The sequence below is a fragment of the Bufo gargarizans genome, chromosome 1 (genome assembly GCF_014858855.1).
Source record: "Bufo gargarizans isolate SCDJY-AF-19 chromosome 1, ASM1485885v1, whole genome shotgun sequence".
In the NCBI taxonomy this organism is placed as follows: domain Eukaryota; kingdom Metazoa; phylum Chordata; class Amphibia; order Anura; family Bufonidae; genus Bufo; species Bufo gargarizans.
Window position 1 is genome coordinate 508,916,901 of NC_058080.1, and position 16,778 is coordinate 508,933,678.

Here is a 16,778-nt window from a genome sequence, read left to right on the forward strand (position 1 = left end):
CAGTACAGGGAACAAAACTGTGGAATTAAGGGGTATTTGAATACACACTGAAAAGTTGAAATAGGGCCACGAAGGTGATATTAATCACCACAATCCAATACTCCAAAAAATAAATAAAAAATATGATGACAGTTATACTTTAAAGGGGTTCTGCACTTTCATTTAACTGATGATCTATCCTCTGGATAGATCATCAGCTTCTGATCGGCGGGAGTCCGACACTCGGGACCCCCGCCAATCAGCTGTTTGAGAAGGCAGCGGCGCTCCAGCAGCGCCGCGGCCTTCTCACTGTTTACCGCCGGCTCACTGACGTCACGACTAGTATCACCTAGCGTGGGCGCGGCTAAGCTCCATTCAAGTGAACAGAGCTTAGCCCCGCCCACGCTAGTTGATACTAGTCATGACGTCAGTGAGCCGGCGGTAAACAGTGAGAAGGCCGCAGGGCTGCTGGAGCGCCGCTGCCTTCTCAAACAGCTGATCGGCGGGGGTCCCGGGTGTCGGACCTCCGCCGATCAGAAGCTGATGATCTATCCAGAGGATAGATCATCAGTTAAATGAAAGTGCAGAACCCCTTTAAGATGGATAAACGCAAATGTGTTAACGATCCAGACAATTTCTGCTACATATGTGGCAAATACACTATTTATGATCAGTGCAAGAATCTGACAAAGCGAGTGCGTCTTGCAGCCTGGGATGCATTTGTGCCACTAGTGCAGAACTTACTTGGGAACAGACGAGCTGCAAACTATGCTGAATAAGTAGACAACATGCTTACAGCATGCTACAGCATTGGCTGCCGAATGTCATTGAAAGTGCATTTCTTACATTCCCATCTTGACTTTTTCCCACCCAATTTGGGACACGTAAGTGACGAACATGGAGAGCGGTTCCATAAAGATATTTCTACAATGGAGAACAGGTATCAAGGCCGTTGGAATGCCAACATGATGGGGGACTACTGCTGGTTTTTGCAACAGGAAAATATGACAAACGCAAAAGCAGATGCCTGAAGCATTTAACAGTACTGGGCCTTGCTCAAGTAAGACTTTTAAACTGAAAAACAAGACTTTTTGAAATTTTGTTACTCCATTACATTTTCATACACTGTTTACTATGCAAACTTTGATGTAGATCAGGTAATTATTGGAGTAAGGCTACTTTCACACTGGCGTTTCAGGGCTCTCACAAGCAGCCCAAAACGGATCAGTTCAGCCCCAATGTATTCTGAATGGATAAGGATCCGTTCAGAATGCATCAATTTGGCTGCGTTTGTTCTCCGTTGTGTTTTTTAGATGGTCACTAAAACACAGCTTGCAGCATTTTTTGTGACCGTCTGACTATGCGGAGCCTAACGGATCCGTCTAGACTTACAATGCAAGTCAATGTGGGCTTGAAAATTGATCCTCCCCCCGTTGACTTTCAATGCAAGTCAAGACGGGTCCGCACAAAACGAGTGTGTGAAAGTAGCCTAAAACTCATTCTGTTCAAAATTATTCAATGCTTTCCAAGTGCTTAATTCATTTTGGCATACTTATGCTAATTCGGACTTCGGATTTGTAATCCGCACACTTGATTTAGTATAGGACAAATGTTTTTTGTTTTTGTGTGGCGTCTTCAAGGTATGACTGCTGCAGCCAATCACTGGCCTCTTCGGTTGACCGCTGTAATAAATCATTAGCCTCAGCGGTTATGTGTTGTCGACATGACATCACTGCTGCAGTCTGGTAAATATAATGGCTAGGAGAAACAGAGCGAGTGGCAGTACAGAATCTGGCAGGTAAGTAATAATCACTTAGGCCTCTTTCACACTTGCGTTTTCCGGATCCGGCGTGTACTCCACTTGCAGGAATTACACGCCGGAGCCGGAAAAACGCAAGTGAACTGAAAGCATTTGAAGACGGATCCGTCTTCAAAATGCGTTCAGTGTTACTATGGCAGCCAGGACGCTATTAAGGTCCTGGTTGCCATAGTAGTAGTGGGGAGCGGTATACTTACAGTCCGTGTGGCTCCCGGGGCGCTCCAGAATTACGTCAGAGCGCCCTATGCGCATGGATGACGTGCCATGCGATCACGTCATCCATGCGCGTGGGGCACCCTGGAGTCACTCTGGAGCGCCCCCGGGAGCCGCACGGACGGTAAGTATGCTGCTCCCCCGCTCCCCACTACACTTTACCATGGCTGCCAGGACTTTAGCGTCCCGGCAGCCATGGTAACCATTCAGAAAAAGCTAAACGTCGGATCCGGCAATGCGCCGAAACGACGTTTAGCTTAAGGCCGGATTCGGATTAATGCCTTTCAATGGGCATTAATTCCGGATCCGGCCTTGCGGCAAGTCTTCAGGATTTTTGGCCGGAGCAAAAAGCGCATCATGCTGCGGTATTTTCTCCGGCCAAAAAACGTTCCGGTCCGGAACTGAAGACATTCTGATGCATCCTGAACGGATTTCTCTCCATTCAGAATGCATTAGGATAAAACTGATCAGGATTCTTCCGGCATAGAGCCCCGACGACGCAACTCTATGCCGGAAGAAAAGAACGCAAGTGTGAAAGAGCCCTTATTTATTGTACGTGGATCCTGTATTGTCTGGTTTAGTCGCGAAACTGCACAGCCCCTTTAAATAGCAGAGAAAGACGTTATTCCACTGCACCGCCACTACAATGCAGAAGTTTTGGCATTAGTACCACAGCCACTTCAAACAGCTAATTGGTGGGGGTGCCAGGAGTTATGACCTGCTCTGACTATAAGTTATCACGAAACAGGGATATCCTTTAACCACTTCCCATCTGGGCCATTTGCCCCCTTCCTGACCAGGCCTAATTTTGCAAAACTGACATATCTCACTTCATGTGGTAATAACTTTGGAACGCCTTTATTTATCCAAGTCATTCAGAGATTGTTTTCTCGTGACACATTGTACTTCATGATAGTCATAAATTTGAGTCAAAATATTTCACCTTTATTTATGAAAACATCCCAAATTTACCCAAAAATTTGAAAAATTCGCAATTTTCTAAATTTCAATTTCTCTGCTTTTAAAACAGAAAGTGATACCTCATAAAATATTTATTATTTAACATTCCCCATATGTCTACTTTATGTTGGCATCATTTTGGAAATGTCATTTTATTTTTTTAGGACGTTAGAAGGCTTAGAAGAAATTCTTCAAATTTTTAAGAAAATTGCCAAAACCCACTTTATAAGGACCAGTTCAGGTCTGAAGTCACTTTGTGGGGCCTACATAGTGGATACCCCCATAAATGACCCCATTGTAGAAACTACACCCCTCAAGTTACTCAAAACTGATTTTACAAACTTTGTTAACCCTTTATGCGTTCCACAAGAATTAAAGGAAAATGGAGATCAAATTTTTAAATTTCACTTTTTGGCCAGATTTTCCATTTTAATCCAATTTTTTCTTTAACACATCGATGGTTAACAGCCAAACAAAACTCAATATTTATTACCCAGATTCTGCGGTTTACAGAAACACCCCACATGTGGTCATAAACTGCTGTATGGGCACACGGCAGGGCGCAGAAGAAAAGGAACTCCACATGGTTTTTAGATGCCATGTCCCATTTGAAGCCCCCTGATGCATCTTACAGTAGAAACTCCAAGAAGTCATCCCATTTTGGAAATTAGGGGATAAGGTGCCAGTTTTATTAGTACTATTTTTGGGTACATATGATTTTTTCGCTCATTCATTATAACACTTTATGGGGCAAGGTGACCAAAAAATTGGTTGTTTTAGCACAGTTTCTATTTATTTATTTTTACAGCGTTCACCTGAGGGGTTCAGTCAAGTGACATTTTTATAGAGCAGATTGTTACAGACGTGGCGATACCTAATATGTATACTTTTTCTCATTTATTAAAGTTTTACACAATAATAGCATTTTTGAAACCAAAAAATTATGTTTTAATGTGTCCATGTTCTGATAGCTATAGTTTTTTTTATTTTTTTGAGAGATTTTCTTATGTAGGGGCTCATTTTTTGCGGGATGAGGTGACGGTTTTATTGGTACCATTTTGTGGGACATACGCGTTTTTGATCACTTGGTGTTGCACCTTTTGTGATGCAAGGTGACAAAAATTGCTTGTTTTGACTTTTTTTTTTTTTTTACGGTGTTCATCTGAGGGGTTAGCTCATATGATTTTTATAGAGCTGGTTTTTACGGACGCGGAAATACCTAATATGTATACTTTTTTTATTTGTTTCACTTTAACACAATAATAGCATTTTTGAAACCAAAAAATGATGTTTTAGTGTCTCCATGTTCTAAGAGCTATAGTTTTTTTTATTTTTTGAGAGATTTTCTTATGTAGGGGCTCATTTTTTGCGGGATGAGGTGACGGTTTTATTGGTACCATTTTGTGGGACATACGTATTTTTGATCACTTGGTGTTGCACCTTTTGTGATGCAAGGTGACAAAAATTGCTTGTTTTGACACAGTTTTTTTTGTTTGTTTTTTTACGGTGTTCACCCGAGGGGTTAGCTCATGTGATATTTTTATAGAGCTGGTTTTTACGGACGTGGCAATACCAAATATGTCTATTTTATTTTTTCTATTTTTAATTTTTTTTTTTATTCTTTACTTGGGGACTTTTTTTTTTTACATGTGAAACTTTTTTTTATTTTATTTTTTCAACCCTTTATTTTTTATTTTACACTTTTAGTCCCCCATAAGGTCATACAAGACCTCTGGGGGACATTTGCTTCACTTTTTCTTTTTTTTTCACTGTTGATTTCTCCTGTAACTGGGGCTGACATAGTAGCCCCAGTTACAGAAGAAATGCACCCCCCAGAGAGGCTGTACAGCGCGATTCTGCGCTGTACAGCCTCAGAGCAGGGCTGATCGAGGTCTCTGTAAGACCTCACACAGCTCCTGCACGCTCCGGTCCCGGCGGTCACATGACCGCCGGACCGGAACAGGAAGCGCACAGTGCTTCCTGCTCTGCAGACACATCGCTCGGTGAGCGCTGTGTCTGCAGCGATCCGGAAGGCAGGGACACCTGGGCACTGTCCCTGCCTTCTCTCTGGGTTGCCCTGCTGTCACTGACAGCGGGCAACCCGATCAGCAGCTGCACGATTAGCGTGCAGCTGCTATTTCTGAAAGGACGTTTTAAAACGTGCTTTCAGAAATAGAGGTCCACCCATAGGACGTTTATATCCTATGGGCGGACGTAAAGTGGTTAAGGTCTATTAGTCATCATGGCAGATTTGTTGCAGAAATTTCTGCAACTGAAAATCAGTGCCATTTATTTCAATACATTTGTTTTGGCTGCAAGCTTCTTTCAGAAGAATGGGACAGTGGCAGACATTTCTGCAATACAATCTGCAGTATGAATTCACTCTAAGACGGATGACAACGTAACGGCATGGTATTAAATAGACATCTGTTTATTACAACACACTGAGAACAGGATACTAAGAAGTAGGCGGTGAGTTTAACGATGTGATTCTTCCATCAATCCGTAGCAGCAAGTCAAGGATGACATTACATTGCGATTTTGGTAATAAGGTGTATCCATGAAGTCACAGAAAGCAGGCGAGGCTTGCCCCACGCACAAACCAATACTCAGCAGCCTTTTGGCAGGCCTCAGTGAAGAATCTGTGTTCTGGGCCTCTTGAACTCTCTTCTACTCTTCAGTTTGTTCATACTGGTGCTTGATGTGTTTCCACAATTTCTAGAATAGAGCAACAAGGAATTTCACATTAATCAGCGCAATACACGGCTGGTACCTCCTGCTTTACACGTACCAAGATGAAGTATGTACAGAGTATTACTTTGATATATTTAATCAGCCTATGGTGCTTTACTACCATATATATTCGATAGGGGATGGACACCTTCAAATATCTTGGTGCTCAACAGGCCAATCATTAAAACTAACAGGTTTAAGGGGCAGCTCTAACACCATATTCTCCCCACAAGCAATATTCCCTAATATGGAAATGATGTAGCATGCCGCAATTCCATAAAAATGTAAGAGTCATTAGCATCACACAAAATTACTATATGGGCCCTGTAGTCAGGAATCTGGCCACATGCATGAAGTCAGGCATTCTGCTCACGGTTTTTGCAGTGTCCACGTCTTAGTGTTACATGTTTGACGGGGGAATATACAAAGACTGCTGGTTGTTGTTTCCACAGTAAAAATGTATTGGCCAAGTGTCTAAGATTTTATCAACAGAGTGAGGGCTTAGTCCATATGTTATGCTTGCATCTATTATAGTGCATTATTTTCTGCGATTGTATTAATGTAGCCATGTACATCCACAACATTCATTATCATATCGTGCAGGAGGTTTTATTTTTTCTGTGATTTGTTTAACTTGTCTTGAAGGAGTGGCACCTTCATTGGGGAGTACGCTCTTATCTTGGAAGTAGTATTCATGTGCACTTTTGCCCCACCTATCTAATAGGCGACCTTGATTAAGGTGGTACATATAGGTGTGCTTGCTCCTCCTCCCACTGATTGCTGCTGCACATGGAGGAACTAGTAGCAACACACTATATGTGCGGGGTCTGCGCTCCTCAACAAATGCATAGGCAGGTGTAGCGTAGTACCCGTCTGAACTGAGACCACCTTGTCGCTTGGTAGGTGGGTTTAGATGTGTTTTGATCAAAATGTATTGACCAAGTGTCGCAGATTTTATCAGTAGAGTGAGGGCTTAGTCCATAGGTTATGCTTGCATTATTTTCTGTGACTGTATAAATGTAGCCTTGTACATCTGCAACATTCATCATATCATGCAGGCTGTTTTATATTTATTTTTTTCCGTGATTGTTTCCACAGTAAACCAACTGAAATGTTGAAAACATTTTACATGGGGGGAGGGGGGGGGGATGCTGATCCTGAACGCTTCCTTCCTGATAAGCGGCTGTAACACTGCACGGTGGAAACCGATCTTAGGCGTTCAGACTGGCGGTACTGGCCAATACCACTGCTGCTACTCTATACAAACTGCAAAACACTTACCTTACCATCTATGCCAACTAGTAGTTCCATGGTATGATGGGGTGTGCTCCAGCCGGTGGCACTTCTCAGTGCTTTATGACGTCACTGCACAATCCTAAGTGTTTCGGAAAAATTATTTTCCTTCATCAGGGATCCCTGACGTGAGCTTTGATATTAGAAGTGCCGCTGGCTGGGGCACACTCCTAACATGGCATGGAACCACTAGCTGGCTCATCATACCTTGGCAATAAAGCAGAAGATTATATTAGATGAGGAAGCTGCAGAAAATACCCACACACTATCGGAATAGAAGCAGACGCCGTGCACGAGTGGGAACAGATAACTGAGTGATCTCCTTACACCCACAACACTGCCAATTGTATGCGGATAAGCATCAATATTTGTGCGAAGCTGGTTGGCCATTGTAGTGGAGCAGATAGATAGCAGGGTATGCCAAGTGTAAAATCAGTACAGCGATTATGTGTGCAGGCAACCCAAAGAGGTTTTCCAAGATAATGGCCGTTTTCACCTAGACTCAGGAGAGTGTGGTCCCCAATGAAAAAACAGCCACCTGCACCCTGGCTCTGTTCGGCAATCTTCCGGCTAGGGTACAGACCAGTGACCGGTCTCAGCATTAACGTTCGGGACACATCACCATTAAGACCAGTCAATGGCTGCAGAGGCGCACGTGACCCTCTCTGGAAGTAAGCAGGATGGGGACCAGGAGTTAGTCATACGCTAGGTAGAAACTGCTGTAATCCTGGAAAATGGCTTTAAAAAGGGTCATCGATCATCATATAGCCAACCACATAATATGCCGTAAAGGTCAGACAGGCGACCAGTAACCCCTTCTTGCATTGGCTTCAATGGAGAGGTGACCGCACATGGCTCTCCCCACTGAGGTCTATGGGAGTTCTAAAACTCCAACATGACTGACTCACCAGACCCCATCATCCTGATACATGGGGGTACCAGAGGAGGCAGAATCTGAACCGAATTCACGTACCTAGGAGATTTTCAATACTGGTGCAGGGAGTAGTAGCCGGTCAACTTGCTTCCTTCTGCGGGGGCTTCTGATCGATATGGGCACCGCTGTACCAGTGACCATACATATCCCCTTTAGCATATCTTATCTGTACAGTAGAATGCACACCCCATGTAGACCGCACAATACATGCAGAATCTATATGGTATACAGTCGCTTGCATCAGGGGTGCAAACTCACAGCGTGGTGTGAACAGAGGCTGAAAGGCTATCATATGGATCGGGAAAACCCTAGTACTTCACAATGGACTTTCCTCCAATTTACACAGAACATGAGCAGACCCCACAATGCCGGCCTGTGACAGGGGCGCCATCTACAGGTCATGTCCTTGCCCTTCTTTCAATGTCCTTCAAACGTCGCCGCCGCCACTGAATGCCATCCTCTGTTGCAGCGCCATGTAAACGGCTGCCATTCCCCGGCTGACCCCCTGTGCCCTTGAGCCATCCTACACAGGTCACCCCTATGTCCTTACCCCGCGGTTCAGGTGCTCGAACAAAGCGTCGGCTCCTTGGTCAAAAGCCCGCTCAAACAGGACGACCCCGAGCACGATGCCGAGGGTGAAGGTGGAGGTGCGGCGGAAAACGGAGCGGTACACGGTGTTCAGCACAGACATGGTGACAGTCGGCTGCTAACAGGAAGCGTCTCCCCGAGTGACGTGCTAAATGGCGGACAACTTCCTGTCACGTGACAGAAGGCCTGTATTTGCGTTAACTGTTTCAGAGCTGTAGCGTGACTACGCCGCGTTTACGTATACAAACCTGGAAAGCTGTAACATTGTGTGTGTTCTGCAGCGCCCCCTGACGGCCGGGAGGAGACACGATGGTGCTGTAGCTAAAAGTGTTAAGGGGTTCTGCCGGCAAGGTAAGAATGGGCCGGCGGTACTTCTGCGACTATTGTGACCGGACCTTCCAGGACAACCTGCACAACCGCAAGAAACACCTGAGTGGCGTGCAGCACCAGAAGAGTAAGAAGGCCTGGTATGACCTGTTCAGAGGTGAGGACCCCAACCAAGTTTTGAGACTGACACAAGTTTGGGTGTTCACCAAGTTTGCTGCTTCAGTGTTTGGCCCCATTCACGTGACTGTGTCGTGGACTGCGGTCACCATGGGTCTGCGGAATACGGATACCTTGTGTGCGCAGTCTACGTTCTACTCACTTTCATTACCACAATATGGACACGAATAGGACATAGGGCTCATTCAGATAAACGTAAGGGCTCAACGCCCATGTTACAAACAGAAAATAGCGGTCCACAATGCACTGGCACCAGCTGTGTGAATCCCGTATCGTGGTGCGGAACCCTGCATGGGTCTGTGATCTGCAAGATATGGGCATTTCCTATCTTTTGAGGTGCAGACCTGAAAGCCCACGGAAGCGCTTGGTAGTGTTTCCGTGGGCTACCGATCCATACCTAAGCACCGCAAAAGATGGGGCCCGTATCTTGTGGATCGCTGACCCATTCAAATCAATGGGTCTGCGGTCCGCAATATGGGCACGGAGCTCTTACGTCGCGTGCATGAGCGCATATTCTATAGTTTACGGAATGGACCCACGGAGGCGTGCAGCACACGGAGGGCATCTTCTTTGCCCAAGTGTTGGTCATGGAGTGACACACCTGCAGGCTGGACAAGAGTCTGACTTCCTGCAAGTCTTGTGGCCTATATTTAAAGGGGTTGGTCAAATAACAGGGAAGGTGTTAAAAAAAGGTTGTCCAAGTTTGCTATTGATGGCATATCCTCAGGATAGGTCATCAAGATCTGATCAGTGGGGGTCCGGTACCACTGGCAATCAGCTGTTTGAAGAGGCGTAGCACTCCACTGAGCGTTGCGGCCTCCTCACAGATGACCAAGCACAGCGCTGTCCATTGGATCATGGTATTGCTATTGCAGCCCAGGCCCATTCACTTGAATAGGACTGAGCTGTACCTAGGCCATGTGACCTATGAGCATGATGTCACTGACCTAGGAAAAGGCCAGAGCGCTGCAGTCCCTTCAAACAGGGAGTCAGACCCCACTAATCAGATAATCGTGCCCTATCCTAAGAATAGACCATCAATATCAAAATCTCGAACAATCCCTTAAAAAAAAAAAAAAAAAAAAAGCAAGATATACTTACTAGTTCAAACCCACTTTGTTCCTGCACCGATCCTTCTTTTCCACTGCAGTCATGTTCTTGGGTGCAAAAAACCCATATAGTACCACCAATAACCCCAAGAAAAATTACAGAGAAAATATATAGATCAATAAAAGTTTATTGAATCTCATAAATAATGACACCGTATAACAAATAGGGCAAAAGCTCCAAGTAATTGCTACAGAGATGAAGCCCAAACAGGGCTAATGAGACTAGGTCAATAGGGTAGCCAATAAAGATAAACAGATTTCAAAAGGTATATCCCTGTAACCACTCAATATTATATTAATCAAATATATCCCAAATATATCATATGGACACTCTGTGGGGGTCACTGAAAAAATGCAGCGCTATAGTAATATATCCACATATATAAAATAAGTAGATCCTTAAATGCAAAGGGGTGTGTGCTGTATCAGCAGGAGGTCCCCACAGAAATAGCATAAATGCGTGGGCAAAAATCACAATACAGAATATACCAGCAGTATCAATTCAATAAATCATATAGCTACCCTTAGTGGTGATGGTCCCAATTATGCCCCGTGTGGCAGAAACCCTCGACGCGCGTTTCGATATACAGCTTCGTCAGGAGGTAATAAAACTAAAAAAGTGGGATGATAAATAGTCCTCAAAATATTTCAAACCTGGAAAGGGAACAGGTAGAAAATGTGAGTGGTTACAGTTCAGTGGTGTCGTGGTCGACGATATACTGTTCATCTGGCAGGGCTCAATAGCTGATTTAGAGATATTTTTACAAAACCTCGATGTTAATCAGCTAAATATTAAACTGACTTGGAAATATAGTTACTCTCAGATTGAGTTCCTGGATATTCTGCTGATAAGGGCTTATTCACACGGCCGTATCGCTCCCGTGGCCATATTGCGGCCCGCATACGGCGGGTCCGCAATACACAGGGCACCAGCTGTGTTCATTACTCATCAGCAAATCCAGAGATGCGGAATGGAACCCCACGGAAGCACTACGGAGTGCTTCCGTGGGGTTCCGTTCCGTGCTTCCGTTGCGCAAAAAAATAGAACTTGTTCTATCTTTTTTGCAGAACGGATGGTTCGCGGACCCCATTAAGTTAATGGGTCTGCGATCCGGAAGCGGCTTCCCCAAGGTCTGTGCTCGGCATTGCGGTCCGCAATGCATTGCGGTCCGCAATGCATTGCGGACACGGGCAGCACACAGTCGTGTGAATGAGCCCTTAGGGAAAGAGATGGCAGGGTTTCCATGGATCTTTATAGGAAACCAATTCTATTCTGCATTCAGGGTCCTCCCATTACCAACAGACAGAGGTATCCCGATTGGACAACTCTTAAGCCTCCGCCGTATCTGCTCCAGTGGTCAGAGATCCGAGACTCAAGCACGTGATCTATACAACAGATTTCGAGATAGAGGTTACAATCAGAGAGACATTAATAAGGGATGTTTAAGAGCGAAAAAGTCCCAACGTGACCAACTCTTGGTGAGTAGAAACGGCAAACGTAGGAATGAGAATATAGGATATTTTGAATCTCAACCAATGGGGCGCTATGCACTCTGTTATCAACATATATTGGCCAGTTCTTTTATTGGACTGTGACCTGAATAAAAACTTATCGGATCAACCACTGATTATGTGGAGGAGGTCACGCAATTTAGGGGACATTCTAACCAACAGCCATTATGTCCCACCACCCACACGTAACGGGTTGACTGGTCATGGACCACCATGGGGTTCTTTAGCCTGCGGTCACTGCAGTGCTTGCCAATACATGTTGAAAAATAATACATTCCATGATGCTAAGAGCACATGCAAATTTAAAATTGTTCACCACATCACATGCCACACTTTGGCGGTTATTTATTTTGCAGTGTGTCCTTGTAACAAGGTATATGTTGACATGACCACACGGGATTTGAGGGTCTGTATACTTAAACATGCGAGCAAAATTACATCAGCTCAATCAGTAGGTGCTGATGTACTTGCCCAATTACAACCCTTGGTTAAACATTTTAGCGATAAAGATGCATGTAACCCCAAGGGTTAGGCTATTTTCACACTTGGGGCAGTGTGATCCACTTGGCTGCAAGGATCATGTGAGGTATATGAGACATTAAGGCTGCACCCAAGAACATGACAACCAATCAAACCTCAATAACAACTAATACACAAAAGTAAGGGGGGGGGGGGGGGGAATCTAACCAAATTCGATAAAAAAAATAAAAAATAAACATATAGTACCACCAATAACCCCAAGAACAATTACAAGGAATATATCTCAATAAAATATAAAGTTTATTGAATCTCAAAAAAATGACACTGTATAACAAATAGGGCAAAGGCCCCAGGAAAATGCTACAGAGATGAAGCCCAAACAGGGCTGATGGGACTAGGTCAATAGGGTAGCCAATAAAGATAAACAGATTTCAAAAGGTATATCCGTGTAACCACTCAATATTATATTAATCAAATATATCATATGGACACTCTGTGGGGGTCACTGAAAAAAAAATGCAGCGCTATAGTAATATATCCACATATATAAAATAAGTAGATCCTTAAATGCAAAGGGGTGAGTCACCATTAATACTATTGCGCTGTATCAGCAGGAGGTCCCCACAGAAATAGCATAAATGCGTGGGCAAAAATCACAATACAGAATATACCAGCAGTATCAATTCAATAAATCATATAGATACCCTTAGTGGTGATGGTCCCAATTATGCCCCGTGTGGCAGAAACCCTCGACGCGCGTTTCGATATACAGCTTCGTCAGGAGGTAATAAAACTAAAAAAGTGGGATGATAAATAGTCCTCAAAATAGTTCACACCTGTAAATAAAGGCATCTCCCCAAACACACGTGTAATGTGGACAGCATGTCAGGTGACCTGCACAAAAATGACGCGCAAAAACTGCATCCGAAGCCGTGCACGTGACCAGAATCACACGGAGGCACGTATGGCTTTCGGTGCTATGGGGATAGTAAACTGAGCACAGCGCAATGCAATTCCACAGCGCAACAGGTTACGCTCAATTCCAGGTGGAAACATATTGGTTGGTATAGAGCTAGTAAAAAGGACATATTAGGAGATCTATAAGGGCAAGGTAAAACTCTGTCTAGAATAATTGAACCATCACCAATAAATTAAAATGAATGCCGGATCCAGCATTTTCCCCCATAGGAATGTATTAGTGCCAGTTCCGGCATTCAAAATACGGGAATGCCGGATCAGTCTTTCCGGCCTGCCCATGCGCACACCGGTAAAAATGTGAAAAAAAGATACAAGACGGATCCGTCTGTCCGCATGACAAGCGGAGAGACGGATCCGTTCTTGCAATGCATTTATGAGACGGATCCGCATCCAGATCCATCTCACAAATGCTTTCAGTCGCATCAAAATCAGCGGATCCGGCAGGCAGTTCCGACAATGGAACTGCCTGCTGGATCACACTGCCCCAAGTGTGAAAGTAGCCTAACCCTTGGGGTTACATGCATCTTTATCTCTAAAATGTTTAACCAAGGGTTGTAATTGGGCAAGTACATCAGCACCTACTGATTGAGCTGATCTAATTTTGCTCGCAAGTGTACAGACCCTCAAATCCCGTGTGGTCATGTCAACATATACCTTGTTACAAGGACACACTGCAAAATAAATAACCGCCAAAGTGTGGCATGTGATGTGGTGAACAATTTTAAATTTGCATGTGCCCTTAGCATCATGGAATGTATTATTTTTCAACATGTATTGGCAAGCACTGCAGTGACCGCAGGCTAAAGAACCCCATGGTGGTCCATGACCAGTCAACCCGTTACGTGTGGGTGGTGGGACATAATGGCTGTTGGTTAGAATGTCCCCTAAATTGCGTGACCTCCTCCACATAATCAGTGGTTGATCCGATAAGTTTTTATTCAGGTCACAGTCCAATAAAAGAACTGGCCAATATATGTTGATAACAGAGTGCATAGCGCCCCATTGGTTGAGATTCAAAATATCCTATATTCTCATTCCTACGTTTGCCGTTTCTACTCACCAAGAGTTGGTCGAGAGAGAATAAGGATTGTGGGGGGTTAGGATTCAAGTTGAATCCATACTGGCTCACTATTCTGGACAATCCACAGTCCATCAGGATACTGATATCCTCCTTTTTGGAGGTGAATCTACCCTCTGCTAACATTAATATAGTGTGGGACTCCTTGAAAGCATACCTGAGGTTTTTTTTTATAAGGCTCCTTTCACACTAGCGTTCGCTGGTCCGCTCGTGAGCTCCGTTTGAAGGAGCTCACGAGCGGACCCGAACGCAGCCGTCCAGCCCTGATGCAGTCTGAATGGAGCGGATCCGCTCAGACTGCATCAGTCTGGCGGCGTTCAGCCTCCGCTCCGCACGGACAGGCGGACAGCTGAACGCTGCTTGCAGCGTTCGGGTGTCCGCCTGGCCGTGCGGAGGCGTGCGGATCCGTGCGGATCCGTCCAGACTTACAATGGAAGTCAATGGGGACGGATCCGTTTGATGATGCCACACTGTGGCTCAATCTTCAAGCGGATCCGTCCCCCATTGACTTTACATTGAAAGTCTGGACGGATCCGTCCGAGGCTATTTTCACACTTAGCTTTTTTTTTGCCATTTTAATGCAGACGGATCCGTTCTGAACAGAGCCTCCGTCTGCATTATTATGAGCGGATCCGTTCAGAACGGATCCGCCCGAACGCTAGTGTGAAAGTAGCCTTAGTGAGATCGCGGCAGTAAAGAGAACATTTAGGAAAAAAGAGGAGGAACTGGTCAAGACTGTCGCACTTACAACTGAGCGATTTATCAGTCAACCCACTGAGTACAACAGGGAAGAGTTTCAGAAGGCCAGCTGTTCTCTGGAGAAATGTGTAACTGAGAAAGCAAACCATAGAGTATTTTTTAAGGGGATTAAATATTGAGTCTGGACGCCCTGGTAAGCTTTTAGCCAGAATCATTACACAACAAGATAAGAAAAAACAATCCATTACTTTGATTCGTAACACAGAGGGGGTAATTATAACAGATTTAGAAGGAGTCAGAGATACTTTTTTACAATACTTTACTCAGATATATAGATCCTCTCCTGGTTTGTCATCCGAACTGGCGATGCGGTTCTTGGAGAAAATTCCTCTCTCTACTTTAAATGAAGCTCAAATAGAATGTCTGGAAGAGGAGTTGTCTCTCTCGGAGCTGCAGGAGGCCCTGGGGTCTATCTCGGGGAACTCATCGCCAGGACTGGATGGCCTTCCATATGAGGTTTATCGTAAGTACAGTGAAGTGATTCTCCCTCAGATGCTAGAGGTTTTTACTCAAGCATTAAAGGGAGGGGGACTACCATGCTCTATGATGGAGGCTCTCATTGTTTTAATTCCAAAAAAGGATAAAGACCCGGCAGAATTGAGCTCCTACAGGCCAATCTCCTTATTAAATACTGATGTTAAGTTACTATCAAAAGTTTTGGCAAGGAGGCTTTCGCGGGTAATATCTACTATCATTCATCCAGATCAAAATGGCTTCATGCCAAAAAGAGGCACCCAGCATAATCTCCATAGGCTACCCCGGAGTGTGGTACCCGCTCCATCCTGTCGTTGGACGCTACTAAAGCCTTCGACAGGGTGGAGTGGACTTTTCTCTGGGAGGTGATGAAAAAAATGGGCTTTGGCCCAAGATTTATGGCGATGGTTCAACTATTATATAACTCTCCAGTGGCTAGGATTAGGATCAATGATACGACGACAGAGAGCTTCGCTCTAGAAAGAGGTACCCGTCAAGGCTGTCCCCTCTCCCCCCTTTTATTTAACATTTACATTGAACCCTTAGCGGCTAGTATAAGGCAGGATCCGAAGGTGGTCGGTTTTGGTATAATGGGGAAGCACGATCGTGTATCCCTTTATGCAGACGATATCCTGGTCTTTATTCATCAAACAGATACCACTCTCCCTCGTATAATGGACCTGGTTGGTCTCTTTTCTGATCCATCTGGTCTGGAGATCAACTGGGACAAGACCGTTCTCCTCCCTATAGACGAGTTGCGGGGCGAATGGGATAATCAGTTAACGATCTCGGACTCAATAAAGTACCTGGGGATAACAGTTTCTGCTAAACCACAGGAATATTTACAACTCAATCTGATCCCCTTGCTGATAAAACTGAGGGCTAAAATTAAGATATGGCAAAAAATTCTGCTTGCAAGAGCGGACAGAATTTCCTTAATAAAAATGGTAGTGCTTCCCCAGGTTCTTTACGTCCTGCGTAACTCGCCTGTTTGGATTGCAGATAAATACTTTAGATTGATAGAGCGGATGCTTAACGACTTATTATGGGGGAGGAAGCGAGTGAGACTGAAGGCACTTTATTTTTCTATGCCCTATAATCGGGGAGGTCTTAACCTCCCCTATTTTAAGGGCTACTTTGTGGCCTCCCAACTCTGCCTTTTTAATGATTGGGAAAATAGCCATTTCTGCAGCAGAGTGGTGAAGGATTCAGGTTTTTCGGATTTTTTCACCGTATTGGAATCTGACTACTTATTAAATACACTGGGTGGTTACACACTTTTCTGCAGAATGGCTATAAAGACTTGGGCGGCCATAAGGAGTTGGTGCGGAGTCAAGGCATCAGTCGTTTGCACCCCATTGTGGC

The 16,778-nt window shown here is 44.7% G+C and overlaps 2 protein-coding genes across 3 annotated transcripts in view; one reads left to right on the forward strand and one right to left on the reverse strand.

Annotated features, from left to right (window-relative positions):
• Positions 1-5,386: 5,386 nt before the first annotated feature.
• On the reverse strand, positions 5,387-8,678 carry LOC122933619 (cytochrome b-c1 complex subunit 9). Its single transcript, XM_044288524.1, has 2 exons — positions 8,482-8,678; positions 5,387-5,689 (listed from the first exon to the last, which is right to left on the reverse strand). Exons 1-2 carry the CDS (start codon positions 8,620-8,622, stop codon positions 5,642-5,644), a joined length of 189 nt encoding a protein of 62 aa, XP_044144459.1. The 5' UTR covers positions 8,623-8,678; the 3' UTR covers positions 5,387-5,641.
• A 32-nt stretch (positions 8,679-8,710) lies between these two features.
• ZMAT5 (zinc finger matrin-type 5) overlaps positions 8,711-16,778 on the forward strand; it is a 36,653-nt gene continuing 28,585 nt past the window's right edge. The window contains exon 1 of one of the 2 annotated variants that reach the window (XM_044288523.1): positions 8,711-9,003. In XM_044288523.1, the coding sequence (XP_044144458.1) occupies positions 8,877-9,003 (127 nt within the window). In that variant the 5' untranslated portion in view covers positions 8,711-8,876. The remainder of the gene's footprint in view (positions 9,004-16,778) is intronic. The other variant, XM_044288522.1, reaches the window with a different exon arrangement.